Consider the following 18333-nt stretch of genomic DNA (forward strand, 5'->3'; position numbering starts at 1 on the left):
AGTGTTCTGGCTGCTTTAAATGGGCCATGGATATAGAAGCGTTATTGTTTTTCCTCTCTATTCTACATTCTGTGTGAATAAACAGAATTGTTTTGCTCACCAGTGTGCATTCTTTTCTCCGAGCGCTCCTTATTTCAGGGCCTAATCTCTTAATTCTGCCTTACTGGTGATCCGGCGGTCTGACTTTGGGCCAGAACAAAAACGGATACATCATCAATTGTGATTCTAGGTCACGGGTGTCATAATCAAATTAGGAATATATTGATGTACTGTATATACACACAATCCTTGTCTAATAAGGGTTTTTTGCCAAGATTTTTTTTCAGGTATATAATTGAGCGTATGGTTGGGGCTGATATGTACAATTATACCTGGAAACATTCTGACTTATCTACTATATAATTGGATTAAGATGTGTGCTTATTTTAATATTTGCTATGAAATTTCTAACGATAAGTAAAGACAGAAATCTATTAAAGGCATTTGTGTAGGTAATAATGGATCCGACCTTTAACACATGCACATTGGTATGCGTCGTTAGAGCTGAGAGTATCGTCGCATGGGCCAGTACTTTGACCCTCTGTTCATGCGCCTGGTGCTTGGCGAGAAAGCTGAGACCTCGATGTCTAGACCGCCCACCTGAAATATACCGTATACGTCATCGCAACCTTCAGTGTTGAGTTTATAAGCGTGTGCACCCCAACAACACATTCGATAGAAGCTCATGGACAGGGATTTTGTTTTGGGCTAATCCCCCTGCATGATGTCATCAGTATGTCCCCTATATACGGGAAGTAAGCGTAAGAGTGCACGCCAGAGCTGGTCATCCATTGCCATTTGTTATGTGAATGATTATCCTTCAGACCATGGGCCTCATGGGGAACCAGTCTCTAGAGAAGAAACGCGTTGCAGCCAGTATGTGATCAGAGACGTACAATAGACACTTATTGGATTTATCTATATGAAGTTTTGAAGGTAGTATGACTTATTGGGGGGATTAGCCTTTCGATGTGTGTGTGTGTGTGTGTGTATATGTATGTGTGTATATATATATATATATATATATATATATATATATATATATATATATATATATATATATATATATATATATATATATATATATATATATATATATATATATATATATATACACACTCACCGGCCACTTTATTAGGTACACCATGCTAGTAACAGGTTGGACCCCCTTTTGCCTTCAGAACTGCCTCAATTCTTCGTGGCATAGATTCAACAAGGTGCTGGAAGCATTCCTCAGAGATTTTGGTCCATATTGACATGATGGCATCACACAGTTGCCGCAGATTTGTCGGCTGCACATCCCAAAGATGCTCCATACAAGGCAGGATGGATCCATGCTTTCATGTTGTTTACGCCAAATTCTGACCCTACCATCCGAGTGTCGCAGCAGAAATCGAGACTCATCAGACCAAGCAACGTTTTTCCAATCTTCTACTGTCCAATTTCGTTGAGCTTGTACAAATTGTAGCCTCAGTTTCCTGTTCTTAGCTGAAAGGAGTGGTACTCGGTGTGGTCTTCTGCTGCTGTAGCCCATCTGCCTCAAAGTTCGACGCACTGTGCGTTCAGAGATGCTCTTAGGCCTACCTTGGTTGTAACGGGTGGCGATTTGAGTCACTGTTGCCTTTCTATCAGCTCGAACCAGTCTGCCCATTCTCCTCTGACCTCTGGCATCAACAAGGCATTTCCGCCCACAGAACTGCCGCTCACTGGATTTTTTTTCTTTTTCGGACCATTCTCTGTAAACTCTAGAGATGGTTGTGCGTGAAAATCCCAGTAAATCAGCAGTTTCTGAAATACTCAGACCAGCCCTTCTGGCACCAACAACCATGCCACGTTCAAAGGCACTCAAATCACCTTTCTTCCCCATTGGCTGATTAGAAATTAAGTGTTAACAAGAAGTTGGACAGGTGTACCTAATAAAGTGGCCAGTGAGTGTATATGTATATATATATATATATATATATATATATATATATATATATATATATATATATATATATATATATATATATATATATATATATACTCACTGGCCACTTTATTAGGTACACCTGTCCAACTTCTTGTTAACACTTAATTTCTAATCAGCCAATCACATGACGGCAACTCAGTGCATTTAGGCATGTAGACATGGTCAAGACAATCTCCTGCAGTTCAAACCGAGCATCAGTATGGGGAAGAAAGGTGATTTGAGTGCCTTTGAACGTGGCATGGTTGTTGGTGCCAGAAGGGCTGGTCTGAGTATTTCAGAAACTGCTGATCTACTGGGATTTTCACGCACAACCATCTCTAGGGTTTACAGAGAATGGTCCGAAAAAGAAAAAAAATCCAGTGAGCGGCAGTTCTGTGGGCGGAAATGCCTTGTTGATGCCAGAGGTCAGAGGAGAATGGGCAGACTGGTTCGAGCTGATAGAAAGGCAACAGTGACTCAAATCGCCACCCGTTACAACCAAGGTAGGCCTAAGAGCATCTCTGAACGCACAGTGCGTCGAACTTTGAGGCAGATGGGCTACAGCAGCAGAAGACCACACCGGGTACCACTCCTTTCAGCTAAGAACAGGAAACTGAGGCTACAATTTGTACAAGCTCATCGAAATTGGACAGTAGAAGATTGGAAAAACGTTGCTTGGTCTGATGAGTCTCGATTTCTGCTGCGACATTCGGATGGTAGGGTCAGAATTTGGCGTAAACAACATGAAAGCATGGATCCATCCTGCCTTGTATGGAGCATCTTTGGGATGTGCAGCCGACAAATCTGCGGCAACTGTGTGATGCCATCATGTCAATATGGACCAAAATCTCTGAGGAATGCTTCCAGCACCTTGTTGAATCTATGCCACGAAGAATTGAGGCAGTTCTGAAGGCAAAAGGGGTCCAACCCGTTACTAGCATGGTGTACCTAATAAAGTGGCCGGTGAGTGTATATATTTATTTATTATATCTCTGGGACTGCTTAGAAGTGACACTATGCCTTTTGGACTTTTTTGCACATGTATGACTATTGACACAATGTTTCCTGTATTATGGAGAGGGAAAACTAGTGTACCGTAGGGTCAGATAATGGTGAGCAGGGTGCCAACCTCCGCAGCCAGGCAGTGCCACCAATCATCAAATGGGGTCTTATCTGACAATAAAGGATTTATTAAAAACCGAAAACAGGATATGCTTACCTGATATAGTTGTATAACACAACATTTTGTGAGTAATGAGCTGCTGCAGATCACGGATCACCAGACCAGATGCAAATAAGAAGGAAATATTGGTGTATTATTCCGCGCTACTGGAGAAATTGGGAAACGTGTTTTCTCATCAGACCAGATGCTCATCATTTCTCCAGCAGCGTGGAATAATCCACCAATTTTTTTCTTGATTTTCAAATCCTCTAATATATGTCTGAGTGATATTTTGTACATGTGAAATGTTTTTGTTTATTTGGGTTCTTTTTTATTATCTAATATGTTTTTAGGGGATTTTTTGTTAGGTGAATAAAATCACAGTGTGGACCTAAATGAATTATGCTCTTTCTGTTTCATATTCCTTTCTTTTATAGGTTGAAGTCTATTGTTCAGGAAGTAGCAAGAGACTACAGAGACCACTTTCACCGGTATGTGCTGATTTTCTTTGCGTGCCGATTTATTGTTGTGGTCTTCCTTTTAGGGTTCCTTCTCTGTCACTTTTAAAAGTGCTCTCGATCCCCTGGCTATTCGATACTAAAGCATTAGCCCTATTCAGGATGTTGTAATAGGGCCTTCCTCCGTATTATGGCCACTAGTCCAGCTGAGCTGTTTGAACGATTTCATAGAGATTTATGACGTCTTTATGTGAAGTCAGTCAACCCACAGTCAGGCTGGAACTTTGTCTCTGAGGGTGGTTTGCACGTTAATGACCGGGCCAATTTTTACAATTCTGACCACTGTCCCTTTATGAGGTTATAACTCTGGAACGCTTCCATGGATCCCGGTGATTCTGACATTGTTTTCTCGGGACATATTGTACTTCGTGATGGTGGTAAAATTTCTTTGATATTACTTGCGTTTATTTGTGAAAAAAAAAACAGAAATTTGGCGAAAATTTAGAAAACTTTGCAATTTTCCAACTTTGAATTTTTATGCCCTTAAATCAGAGATATGTCACACAAAATACTTAATACGGAACATTACCCATATGTCTACTTTACAACAGCACAATTTTGTAACATTGTTTTTTGTTAGGACGTTGTAAGGGTTAAAAGTTGACTAGCCGTTTCTCATTTTTACAACACCGTTTTTTTTTTTAGCGACCACATCACATTTGAAGTCACTTTGAGGGGTCTATATGATAGAAAATACCCCAGAGTGACCCCATTCTAAAAACTGAACCCCTCAAGGTGCTCAAAACCACATTCAAGAAGTTTATTAACCCTTCTGGTGCTTCACAGGAATTTTTGGAATGTTAAAAAAAAAAAAAAAAATTAACATTTAACTTTTTTTCACAAAAAAATTACTTCAGATCCAATTTTTTTTATTTTCCTAAGGGTAACAGAAGAAATTGGACCACAAAAGCTGTTGTACAATTTGTCCTGAGTATGATGATACCCCATATGTGGGGGTAAACCACTGTTTGGACGCATGGCAGAGCTCGGAAGGGAAGGAGCGCCGTTTGACTTTTTCAACCCCAAATTGGCTGGAATTGAGATCGGACGCCATGTCGCGTTTGGAGAGCCCCTGATGTGCCTAAACAGTGGAAACCCCCACCCCCCACAAGTGACCCCATTTTGGAAACTAGACCCCCAAGAAACTTGAGTGGTGAGCACTTTGAACCCCCAAGTGCTTCACAGAAGTTTATAATGTAGAGCTGTAAAAGTAAAAAAATCATATTTTTTTTCCACAAAAATGATCTTTTCACCGCCAATTTTTTATTTTCCCAAGAGTAACTGAACAAATTGGAAAGTGTTATTGTGCAATTTGTCATGAGTACGCTGATACCCCATATGTGGATGTAAACCACTGTTTGGGCGCATGGCAGAGCTCAGAAGGGAAGGAGTGCCATATTTTACTGTTATGGTCTGCAGGTGCCATGACCCACTGAGAGAGCCCATGAGGTGCCAGAACAGAAGAACTCCTCATAAGTGGCCCCATTTTACAAATTACATCTCTCGATGAATTCATCAAGGGGTGCAGTGATCATATTGGCACCATGGGTGTGCCACAGAATTTTATACCACTGGGCAGACATGCGGAGAGACTCGGGAGGAATGGAGCACGATTTGCCTATTCAAGTGAATGGGTCTGTGCACGTGTCAGTGTGTTTCCACGGACTGTTTGTCCTTGGGCAAAACATTCTGACATGTCCGTTTTTTTAATGTCAGCAGGGGCCACAAAATATCCAGCACACGTGCATACGCATAACACACATGGATGTCATCCATGTGACACGCATCGGCACCGGGGAAGAAGCTTTACAGTAAGCGCTGTTCTCCGGCGCCGGGTGCTGAATGGCTCTCATAATTCTTCCCTGCTCTGCCGGCGATCGGCACAAGACAGGCAGACGCCCCTTCTGCAGGCAGACGCCCCTTCTGCAGGCTCCTTCCTTTCCGCAGTGTTTTTGGCACGCTAATCCGCAGACCTTTATACACCTGCAGTTTAGCTGCAGATTTGACTGACTCACTGTAAGTCAATGGGTGCTGAAATGCTGCAGATCCTCAAAAAGAATTGACATGCTGCGGAAAATAAAATGCTGAGAATCCGTGCGGAATTTTCTGCAGCATGTGTACACCAATTCTGGATTCCCATTGATTAACATTGCCTTAGCTACCCTTTGCGGATTTGGTGCAAATGCGCGTGGAAAAAACGCTGCTGATCCGCAACGTGTGCACATAGCCTAACACTTGGGGCAGAGAACATGGACTAGTGATACCATTCCGGAGGTGAAATACAAAACAAAAACGCTATTGGTCTCATTACCGCATAGTAAAAGGTTACATAAAAAGGGGCCAGGGAGAGAACAAGAGAGAAACATGTCGCCTTCTGGAGCAATAACTTCAGGGTGTGTTTATAGCCCCAACCTAGCACCAACCCACCGAAAGGCTTAGGTAATTGTGCAGCAGGCAGGCCCAACACTAAGGGAGTCAGTGTATGGCATACCTCCCAAGTTTTGAAGATGGGAAAGAGGGACAAAGTTTGCGGCGCGCGAAGCGCGCTGCGGCAAATTTTAGGCCACGCCTCTGACCACACCCATTCATAATTAGTCACACCCATATCCACGTCCCAAGCACACCCATTTAGCACTGCTGATCACACTGTTTCATATACAATAGTTATAAACAAAAAAATATGGCCACACAGTGCTCCATACTGTATAATGACCACACATGATGCCCCATACTGTATAATGGCCACACATGAGGCTCCATACTGTATAATGAACACACATGACGCTCCATACTGTATAATGACCGCATGCATACTGTATAATGGCCGCACATGATGCTCCATACTGTATAATGACCGCACATGATGCTCCATACTGTATAATGACCGCACATGATGCTCCATACTGTATAATGGCCGCACATGATGCTCCATACTGTATAATGACCGCACATGATGCTCCATACTGTATAATGACCGCATGCATACTGTATAATGACCGCACATGATGCTCCATATTGTATAATGACCGCACATGATGCTCCATACTGTATACTGGCTGCACATGATGCTCCATACTGTATAATGAACACACATGATGCTCCATACTGTATAATGGCCACACATGATGCTCCATATTGTATAATGACCGCACATGATGCTCCATACTGTATAATGACCGCACATGATGCTCCATACTGTATAATGACCGCACATGATGCTCCATACTGTTTAATGACCGCACATGATGCTCCATATTGTATAATGACCGCACATGATGCTCCATACTGTATAATGACTGCACATGATGCTCCATATTGTATAATGACCACACATGATGCTCCATACTGTATACTGGCTGCACATGATGCTCCATATTGTATAATGACCGCACATGATGCTCCATACTGTATAATGACTGCACATGATGCTCCATACTGTATAATGACCCCACATGATGCTCCATACTGTATTATGGCCACAGTTCTCCATACTGTATAATGACATACAGGCACGCAGCTCACACACATGCAGCATCACACACAGTATCACACATACACACGCAGCATCACAAACGCAGCTCACAAACACATGCAGCTTTGACACAAATGCATCACACATGCAGCCATCACACACACACAGCCATCACACACACACGCAGTCATCACACACACACGCAGCCATCACACACACACACGCAGCCATCACACACACACGCAGTCATCACACACACACGCAGTCATCACACACACGCAGTCATCACACACACACGCAGTCATCACACACACACACGCAGTCATCACACACACGCAGCCATCACACACACACACACCCAGCCATCACACACACACACCCAGCCATCACACACACACTCAGCCATCACACACACACACTCAGCCATCACACACACACACCCAGCCATCACACACACACACCCAGCCATCACACACACACACCCAGCCATCACACACACACACCCAGCCATCACACACACACACCCAGCCATCACACACACACACCCAGCCATCACACACACACACCCATCACACACACACACCCATCACACACACACACACACCCATCACACACACACACCCATCACACACACACACCCAGCCATCACACACACCCAGCCATCACACACACCCAGCCATCACACACACCAGATACCTCATACACACATGACACACACACAAATGCAGCATCACACATCTCACACACACACACACATCACACACACACAATCTCCTCTGTGGTGCAGGGGCGGCTGATCTGTCCATGTGCACTGCAGCTCTTCAGTTTCTCCGGCTGCTCACAGCTCTGCACTGTCCCGGCTAAGAGCAGGAGACGCCAGAGCTCCGTGCACACACAGGAGGAAGTGAGTCGCTGACCTCTCATCTTGATCGCTGCTGGCTCTCTTCCTCAGCGTGGCAGCGCCGCACACACAGGGGGCGTGGGCGGGGGGGGGGGGGGGTGGTGAGGGATCGGTCGGGAGGAGACCCAGCATGTATAAGAAAAAAAAAACAGCCACAAACCTAAGCTACTCAGGTGCCGCCCCCTGCATTGTCCCTGCCCTAGGCACGGGACATTAGTGTCCCGCCCGGGATCCCGGGGCTGGCTGTCAAAATCAGGACAGTCCCGCGGGATCCGGGACGGTTGGGAGGTATGCCAATGGTATGGGTCTGAGTGAACGTGGGGCCAGCTGCAGCATGCCAGACAGAAGCGTTTTTGGTGTCTGGGTATCCGCACAAAAACTAAACATGAAGTACGGAAACAACTACTGAGCCGTGGGTGCTTCCGCTTGGGAATGTCCAGATGAATTACAAAGTGCACCCAGCATGATGTAGTCTAAATGAATATTTTATTGCTAGAAGGTACTTAAAAATATTTTAAAAAACAACAAACCGGCATAAAGTAGGAGGTAAAAAGTCCACGCAATGCGTCTCAGAGCTAGACCGGCGGCTTCGTTGGACGATCCACTTTTTATATTCCCTGACCAGAAGTGCACAAGGCTTAGTATTTTTCTCTTCATGTTAAAGTCAGTGTGTCCTTGCACTGTATTCTTATTAACACCACTTTGTGCTCCATGACTGACATTTGCCATACTGATCTTGTGGTACTGTCACTGTACCCATGGGATCATTGCCACGAGTCCGGCTGATACTTTATGATCAGGTTCTTTCTAAACCTGTGGCGATCAGAGAGAAGGCTCCTTGTGGTTGCTGATATGTTGTGGTGGCGTCCAAAGGCCGAACAATGGCACAAATAACTACAACCGTAGGACTCCTGTTAGATCCAGCCTGGGGCAGGGTGGCTTCATTATGCTGAGTGTACAGATGTGTTGCAGCAATATTAGGGAGTCTAAGGGGTTACGTTTCTTCTTACGGAGAGTGACATGCCAGGGTAAGGAGGCTTACAGGGCATGAAATGAATGAATTTGTAAATTGTCTCTTCTGAGAGGTTGAGAACTAGGACTTTGGTGCCACCTATTAGAAGTAGCAATCCTGAACATTAATATTGAGCTTTTAACGAGCCTTGTCACATGAGTTCTAATATGTCATATGGCTAGTCTCCTTAAAGGGTCAATAGTGACTTGTCGGATTGCTAGTCCCAGTAGGTGGCACTAGAGTTCCAGTTCTCTTCCTCTCTGAAGAGACAATTTACATATTTAATTTCCCTCAGGGAGTCTCACACCCCAATACTTGATTTACACGACTAATACAGTAATATAGGGGATTGGCCCCTATCATAATCATCTTTGTACTGTAGTTTTTTACTCGCTCCAGTTTAAAGTCATTTTGTTTCTTATGCAAATGAGCACTGAATCAACACATGGGGAGGTACATGGTATGTTTTCACTGATACCACTCGTGCCTGTAATAGTCTGTGCAGCCATTCACATGTCCATGGTTTTTCGCAGTCCATAGAAGATAGCAGAGAAATGTACGATTTTAAATCCGAGGGTCAGATCAAAATCAGCAATGCCTATGGCGCCGTGAAACAAATCTGATGTCATCCGACTGTCATGTCTATCAGAAAAAGATGAACAAGCTTTTTTTTTTTTTTTTTTTTTAATGTATGAGAAAAATTGTTGACACTTAATCCGAATCCTTAACCCTCCTCCAATCATATGGCTCGAGCCCCCATACACATTAGATTTTCAGCCGAGCCCGTCCATATTGACGGCAGATACTTGTCTAATGTGTATGGAGGACATAAGACCTATGTGTATCTTTACTTTATTTATACATTATTGAGATGCACAATAATGATCATTTATTATGTAACATTTATAACTATCAAAAACCAAGGTAACCGAATGTGCTGACACAAACAAGAACTTAGCGTATGGTATTGTGCAAAACCATTTACGTTTGGTATCGCTGAAGTTGTTCTGACCTAGAGAATACAGTTATCAGGTCACTGGCACTACGTGGTGAGTGCTATAAAATGGAACTCCCCAAGATAAAAGAAGCTGAAAGAAATTGCAATATTTTTAGTTATCCAGGCCCATAATAGCTGCGTCCCAAAGGGGTTAATTGAAATTGCCCAGCCATACAGTCCTTGTCATGTTCTTTAGGTTCTGTTTCTTCCAGCATCTGCTGCTCCTTATGTGGAGACTGTCAAGGACAAGACAAGGCGGCTGCTCTGTCTGTGCCGGGAACAGAGGTTCCTGCTGTTGTACGCGGCCTCATCTGGTCGGTGACAGCCCATCGGCGCAGACAAGCCTGCAGATGTGTAGGGAAGCAGATGGCCCGGTCACTGTGGGGTTCCCATTAACTACTGCCCACGCTGTTTAGGTCCTGCAAAATGGCAGCCCCTACAGAAGGACCCTGATGGAAGTCAGAGACACAGGACTTGTTCAGCGAATTTTGTCTTTCTCAGGGGGGGGGGGGGGGGCTATAAGCCATATATATTTTTGCCGCTATTGCTAAGAGTATGCCCCAAGTGCCACACGCGATGGCAGCGGCCCAAGTGTTGAATCTGTATCATACACAACTCCCTCTCTGCCACAAATAACATTGTGTTAAAAAAAAGTATTAAAACTACATAATACCGTTGTAATCTTGTTATTAAGCTCACATGGTGAGTAGTGCAAATAGGGGAATAAAATGCAATGACATAATTTTTTTTTATTAGGTCTAAAAAAAAAAAATTATTTAAAATCACCATAATTGTATGGATTCATAGAGTAAAGTTAACATGTCGATAATACCATAGAATGAACACTGTGAAAACGAACCCCTAAAATGTTTAGAATAGCTTTCTTCTCCTCCGTCCCATCCCCTCTGCCTGTCACAAACAGATACGGGCATGTTCACATAGACACATGCGCAAAAACTATTCTTATACAGAGCATATTTATACATATTTGTAAAAAAAATAAAAATGGATACTGTTAAATTAGCATAAAATTAAAAGGTTCTGACTGATATGACAAAACTAAGAAAAAACCCACTGAAAGCCAAATTAGTACAAAGTTCACTGATAATGTGATACATCTTGAAAGTTGTTTATTTGTCACTTTTTCTACATTTTCTATATAGGGACTTTCAGTTTGGACATATGGATGGCAACGATTACATTAACAGTCTGCTTATGGAGTAAGTGCCTTCAATGTTTCTCTCGTTTCAGTTTGCCTTATAACTATGGTAGTTAAGTCCAATTTGTTGTCAATACAGTCCAGCAAGGATATCTACAAAAAAGTAGTTTACTTTTGATGCATATTTCTACCTTTGAAGGACATTGTTGTAGATCCACAGGAGAAACTCCTACACGCTGAGACACTGCAAGGAGGGACCCTGTGTGACATTTCTGGGGTAACCTCTACCTTCTTGATGTTTTGAAGAAAGGATGGTTACCCAAAACAGGATGTTGTGGAGAGGTTAAAAATATATTGCTAAGTCTTCAATGGCTATAGTCATACTTTTTTAGAAATTGAAAGTGTTAAGTTGTGGTTTGTATTAGTTATTAAAATAACAAAAATCATGATTGTCTATATGTGTATATCCTGACGTTGTAGTCCATATAGCTTCTCCATTAGCTTCAGATCCAATATGACATTTTGTAGCTTGATCAAAGTTGGAATTGGGGTCCATGTTGCTGGTAGGTCATTGTCCTGCCATGTATCGTTAGAATGAGATCACTTGCAGCGTGACAATGGCTCATTGTATTTGCTCGTCTCTGTTTGCAGTGAGGTCCAGGTGCCCACCATTGTCGTACTCAACACTTCCAATCAACAGTATTTTCTCCCTAACAAGAAAATTGAAAATACCGAAGACCTGATTCAGTTCATTAACAGCATTCTAGACGGAACAGCAGAGGTGAGCTACCATACATAGCCCTCTCACATTCCTAAAATATCATTTCTGATAAAATATCCATGAAGATTAATGCTTCTAAAAATGTAGGGGGATGCCATGACGTTTCTTGTACTAATGGGCTTAAAATAGTAATTGACCAAATTTTATTATGTCTTTTATAATAAACAAGAGCAAAAATGAATATGTAATGAATGGTTGGGGGGGTTAAGGTTCCTTTACCATCTCAGAAAAATGGTGACACCATCCCTCATATAGCTATGTTGACACAAAAATAAAGTATGGCTCATGGGAAAAGTTGGAGGGGGGACAAAACACAAAAATGAAAAATGGCCCCATCTCAAAGGGATTAACAGGTACCATACAGTTGTGGCCAAAAGTATTGACACCCCTGCAATTCTGTCAGATAATACTCAGTTTCTTCCTGAAAATGATTGCAAACACAAATTCTTTGGTATTATCTTCATTTAATTTGTCTTAAATGAAAAAACACAAAAGAGAATGAAGCAAAAAGCAAAACATTGATCATTTCACACAAAACTCCTAAAATTGGCCAGACAAAAGTATTGGCACCCTCAGCCTAATACTTGGTTGCACAACCTTTAGCCAAAATAACTGCGACCAACCACTTCCGGTAACCATCAATGAGTTTCTTACAATGCTCTGCTGGAATTTTAGACCATTCTTCTTTGGCAAACTGCTCCAGGTCCCTGATATTTGAAGGGTGCCTTCTCCAAACTGCCATTTTTAGATCTCTCCACAGGTGTTCTATGGGATTCAGGTCTGGACTCATTGCTGGCCACCTTAGAAGTCTCCAGTGCTTTCTCTCAAACCATTTTCTAGTGCTTTTTGACGTGTGTTTTGGTTATTGTCCTGCTGGAAGACCCATGACCTCTGAGGGGGAGACCCAGCTTTCTCAAACTGGGCCCTACATTATGCTGCAAAATTTGTTGGTAGTCTTCAGACTTCATAATGCCATGCACACGGTCAAGCAATCCAGTGCCAGAGGCAGCAAAGCAACCCCAAAACATCAGGGAACCTCCGCCATGTTTGACTGTAGGGACAGTGTTCTTTTCTTTGAATGCCTCTTTTTTTTCTCCTGTAAACTCTATGTTGATGCCTTTGCTCAAAAAGCTCTACTTTTGTCTCATCTGACCAGAGAACATTCTTCCAAAATGTTTTAGGCTTTTTCAGGTAAGTTTTGGCAAACTCCAGCCTGGCTTTTTTATGTCTCTGGGTAAGAAGTGGGGTCTTCCTTGGTCTCATACCATACAGTCCCTTTTCATTCAGATGCCGACTGATAGTACGGGTTGACACCGTTGCACCCTCGGACTGCAGGGCAGCTTGAACTTGTTTGGATGTTAGTCGAGGTTCTTTATCCAACATCCGCACAATCTTGCGTTGAAATCTCTTGTCAATTTTTCTTTTCCGTCCACATCTAGGGAGGTTAGCCACAGTGCCATGGGCTTTAAACTTGATGACACTGCGCACAGTAGACACAGGAACATTCAGGTCTTTGGAGATGGACTTGTAGCCTTGAGATTGCTCATGCTTCCTCACAATTTGGTTTCTCAAGTCCTCAGACAGTTCTTTGGTCTTCTTTCTTTTCTCCATGCTCAATGTGGTACACACAAGGACACAGGACAGAGGTTGAGTCAACTTTAATCCATGTCAACTGGCTGCAAGTGTGATTTAGTTATTGCCAACACCTGTTAGGTGCCACAGGTAAGTTACAGGTGCTGTTAATTACACAAATTAGAGAAGCATCACATGATTTTTTGAACAGTGGCAATTCTTTTGTCCACCCCCTTTTTTATGTTTGGTGTGGAATTATATCCAATTTGGCTTTAGGACAATTATTTTTGTGTCTTTTCATGTAAGACAAATTAAATGAAGATAATAATACCAAAGAATTTGTGTTTGCAATCATTTTCAGGAAGAAACTGAGTATTATCTGACAGAATTGCAGGGGTGTGAATACTTTTGGCCACAACTGTACCTTTTTGTAAACTTGTTGTATTGGGCAATGTCCAAAGATCTAAGGCATCGGAGAAGAGTTAAAATTTCATCTGTTATTCATTCCATCCGATTAAGACATAAATGGTAGCAAAAAATGTAGCAATCAATGCTTTTTTGCAATTGCCATTGCAGTACTTTGCAGAAAGAAAGGTTACAGATTGATACTATTTTTTTTTTTTATTTTTTTTTAAATTTCAGGCTCAAGGTGGCGATGGAATTCTGCAACGTATCAAAAGAGTTGCTTATGATGCCAAGTCTACCGTAGTAGTAAGTAAAACTGTACTGGGATCATACAACTGCTAGAGGGATTTCTACATAGATAATACAATTGTTCTTCCCCTTTTAATAGGTTTGTTTGCTGGAGAAACATTTACTTAGGTTATTTAGAAATACATACAATGCAAAACAAATCTGGAGATAACCCCATGGCTAAAGGGACTATAAGCACAGAATGACTGCTCAAACCAAGCCCAGCTTTTACACCTTCCCACCTGTTTGTTTTCCATTTATATCCACTCTTCTCTGGCTCTATGAAGCCAAAGCCGTCAATCAAAGACTAGGGAAGGAAGTTGGAGATTGAGGGAAGACAAGAAGGTGGAAAAGTGTAAAAGTTAAATGATTAGCCACGCCAAGGGTGCACCGAGCAATAGTACTTAGTTTGGACAGTTATTCTGTGCTCACAGTCCACCTTAAAGGGTTCCTTAGGGAATATTTTTTATTCTGTGTCCATATGGCTTAAGCTCTTTGAGATAAAACAAACTCTACTCTGTCTCCATTGGTTATTAATGCTACCCTGAATCTAAATTCCCTCTTTGGAGTGTGGAAGGAAACCCATACAAACACAGGGAAATCCTATAAACTCCTTGCAGATGTTGTACTCCGTGAGATTTTAACCTACGACACCTGCACTGCAAAGCAACAGTGCTAACCACTGAGCCACCGTGCTGTCCCCATCAATTTCTTTGGTGGCGACACAAGCCTCTGAGCCCAGTGACTAGCTGCAGCGGTCACATTCACTGTTTTTGTGACATCATGACTAAAGCCTGTTTACAAAGACAGAGCAATCTGAGAAAGGCATCTCAGAGGATGGTGAGTAACTGCTTAGCTTATTTCCAGTGAGCTCAAGCCATTGGACCCCAAAAATGAACTATTCCCAGAAAACCCCTGTAAGTTATTGCTCTCTCAACAACTTTACGTAAAGACATTCGTGTGTGTGTTCTTGAACTTGTTTCTAAACCTGTCATGAGATGTATGAGATTCATACAATCCGGTAAAAAAAAAAACAAAGGTGGGCACATCCATGTATTTATGTATATTGCAGTTTAGTAATGGCAGCTGGTCTTCACTCCTGCGCTTGGCATCCTTGGGAGCTTCTGATGCCTACTAGGCCTCATGGTGTTTGGTGCCACACACTTCATTACATGAGCCCAAGTAGCCAAGCTTCATGTGACATCATGACCTCGCCGGTAGTGATGAGCTTAAATGCTCATTACTCCTGTTTGCGTAGGGTGCTTGGGTATGCACCAAGCATCATGGGTGCTCAAGTAACATGGTAGAGTCCTCGCGGCCGCATGTTTCTCAACTGTTAGCCGCAAAACATGTGAGGATTGCCTAACGAACACAGGCAATCCTCAAATGTTTTTGTGGCTAACAGCTGCAAAACATGCGATCTCAGGGACTCGAACATGTAACTTGAGCACTCGTGATACTCGGTGCAAACTCAAGTAACGAGCACACGCTCTCATCACTAATCGTTGGGTGTGATAAGTGGAGGAGGTAAAGACCAGCTGCCATGGAGGACCAGACCGGACATCAGACCAGGCAAAGTAAATGGAACTTCTCATCTCAACTTATTTGACTTGTGTTCTATCAATCTCTGATATAATATAGAGATTAGACAGATATAAAATTCAAATGTTCTTATAGATCTTTACATTTTATGGTGTGTGACGCCATTGTGACCTCTATTAAGTGTGAAGCATCTGTAATCCTCTGTTTCCAGTCTGTATTTAAGAGTTCTCCTCTGCTCGGCTGCTTCCTCTTCGGCCTGCCACTGGGTGTCATCAGCATAATGTGCTATGGAATCTGTACGGCCGACTCAGATGACGGCTCCGAGGAAATGACCAGAAAGGACGTAATTGATCCAAACGTGTCGGACGAGGGCAGCGACGAGGAACAAGATGAGGACAGAACTAGAGAGAACTCTTCAGAAGTGACGGATGAAGACCAAGACGAAAAGGATATTATGGAAAAGAAGAAAGATTAACTTTTATGAAAATTGGATTAACTAGGATTCCAAAATAAACTTATTTATTAAATTCAACCACTGACACAGCTTTATTAAAAAAAGAAAGTCTAGAAAATAAAAAAGAACTGCTTCACTGGTTCTTGGCATGCAACTTCATTTTTAGGGCATCAAGACTATTTCTCATGCATTATAGAATTTAATAAAAAGGCTTTGAAAATAGAAGAGACACCTATGGAGCTTTTATTATACCTCTGTCCTCCAAATGGTTTATTTTTACATTCAGCTCAAATTCTCAACTGTTTCTTCCTTCACCTTAGGAATATTGCTAATAATTGATTTTTTTTATAGGCTACTGAGATTAAGCAGTATACTTTTTTTTGTTCTGGTGTTTTTTTTTTTTTGTTTTGTTTTTTTACAATGGTGAAACTTTGAGGCCTTGTGCACTTAGATTAAAGCCAATTAAAGCAGTAATAAACATTGCAGAGTTGAGATGTATTTTTGTTGTAACTGAATTGGTGACACAAAAGGATGTTAAACCTAGTTATTTTAATGTATATATGTTTGATTTAGTTGTAGCTATCTGCCTTATAGCAACACTTATCTACCTTCGGCGTAGAGAACAGTAGTTTGGTCAGGTGTCTATTTTTGCAGATGAGCCCTGTTAGTTGGGTTATTATACTGTGATTTTGTTTTCAATTTCATTCATTGTAAATTCTGTTTCCTTGCAAATCACTCTGAGCCACTGGGGCAGATTTACTAAAACTATCTCGGTTTTAGACCATGGAAATGTAGACTTTTAGTGTTAAAATACATCAATTGCTTTTACATTTTATGCATCTTAAAGGGGTTTTCCCACGAACAAAAGTTGGTCTTAATCAATAGATCTTAGAGTAATAATAATTTCTACAATTGGATGTATTTAAATAAAATGTTCCTGTGCTGGGATAATCTTATAAATGTGCCCCTGCTGTGTACTGTGTAATGGCCGTGTCTGATTGTGCAGGGACATGAACAGCAGGGGATCACAACTCATTCTTTTTGTGAGGTAAAACATTTTCCTGCCCATTTTTAAATAATGTTTTACTTCAAAGGAAGAATCCGCTGTGATCCCGTCTTGTAATATCTGTATTTATTTTTTTTCTCTCTCTCCCAATGACCAGCAGCTGTGGTATGATGCGACCATGTTCCTGCACGGTCAGACACAGCCATTAAACAGTACATAGCAGGGGCACATTTATAAGATTATCTCAGCGCAGGAACATTTTATTTAAACTCATCCAATTGTGGATCTTATTATTATTCCAAGATCTGTTGATTAAATAAGGCTGTCTAGTCTAATTTTACACAATACTTGTGCCAGTAATTGGCATAGTGGTGCATTTCGAGCTACTTTACCACAAAACCACTTCCAATTGACAAGCAAGTCAGAAAGTGTCTACGTGCATAATAAATCTGGTGTATGGCACGTAAGCCAGTATTTTTCTTTTTTTTGAGGGGGCTCAAGTTAAGTCTTTGGAAATGAATAACTCAATAGACAATCCAAAATGTGTGCATTTGACCTATTGTTTATGTGCATATATGTGGTATATGTTTTAGGGAGAATTGTCATGCTCCTCATACATATTTTAGGAGCTTTTATTCCCTCTGTGAGTGGCTGACTTTCATGAATGTGTAGAAATTGCTTCACACTCCCCAAAAAAAGATCTAGACTAAGACCAGTTTCATACATGGGACATTCACGGTCCAATTATGGGCTAAAATGTTTACAGTGGCTGCTAGTCTCCTGACCCAAACACAGCAGTCTAAGGCCGGGGTCACACAGCTGTAGATTCTCTTAGGCCAGGTTCACATTAGCGTTTCTGTGCGCAGCGTATGATCCGCATGCGTACAGATCTTAATATGATGTATGCAGGGGCATGCTTTTGCATGCGTCGTTTCGCGGTGTGCGGCGGTTTCCGGCGAACACAACATGTTGCATTGTTTGAGGCGTCAAATATTGCGCAGTCATGCGCTTGCGGATGATTGCGTCAAAAAAAGCATTACTGTCTATGGAAACGCATTGGTACGCAAGGACATG

General features: G+C 42.0%; 1 protein-coding gene across 1 annotated transcript in view; it reads left to right on the forward strand.

Annotated features, from left to right (window-relative positions):
* TMX3 (thioredoxin related transmembrane protein 3) overlaps window positions 1–16478 on the forward strand; it is a 79643-nt gene extending 63165 nt beyond the window's left edge. Inside the window, exons 12-16 of the mRNA XM_077270113.1 lie at window positions 3590–3643; window positions 11216–11272; window positions 11863–11992; window positions 14207–14275; window positions 16011–16478. Coding sequence (XP_077126228.1) covers window positions 3590–3643; window positions 11216–11272; window positions 11863–11992; window positions 14207–14275; window positions 16011–16274 — 574 coding nt within the window. The 3' untranslated portion in view covers window positions 16275–16478. The remainder of the gene's footprint in view (window positions 1–3589; window positions 3644–11215; window positions 11273–11862; window positions 11993–14206; window positions 14276–16010) is intronic.
* Window positions 16479–18333: the final 1855 nt, after the last annotated feature.

Source organism: Ranitomeya variabilis, chromosome 6, assembly GCF_051348905.1.
Source record: "Ranitomeya variabilis isolate aRanVar5 chromosome 6, aRanVar5.hap1, whole genome shotgun sequence".
Lineage (NCBI taxonomy): Eukaryota > Metazoa > Chordata > Amphibia > Anura > Dendrobatidae > Ranitomeya > Ranitomeya variabilis.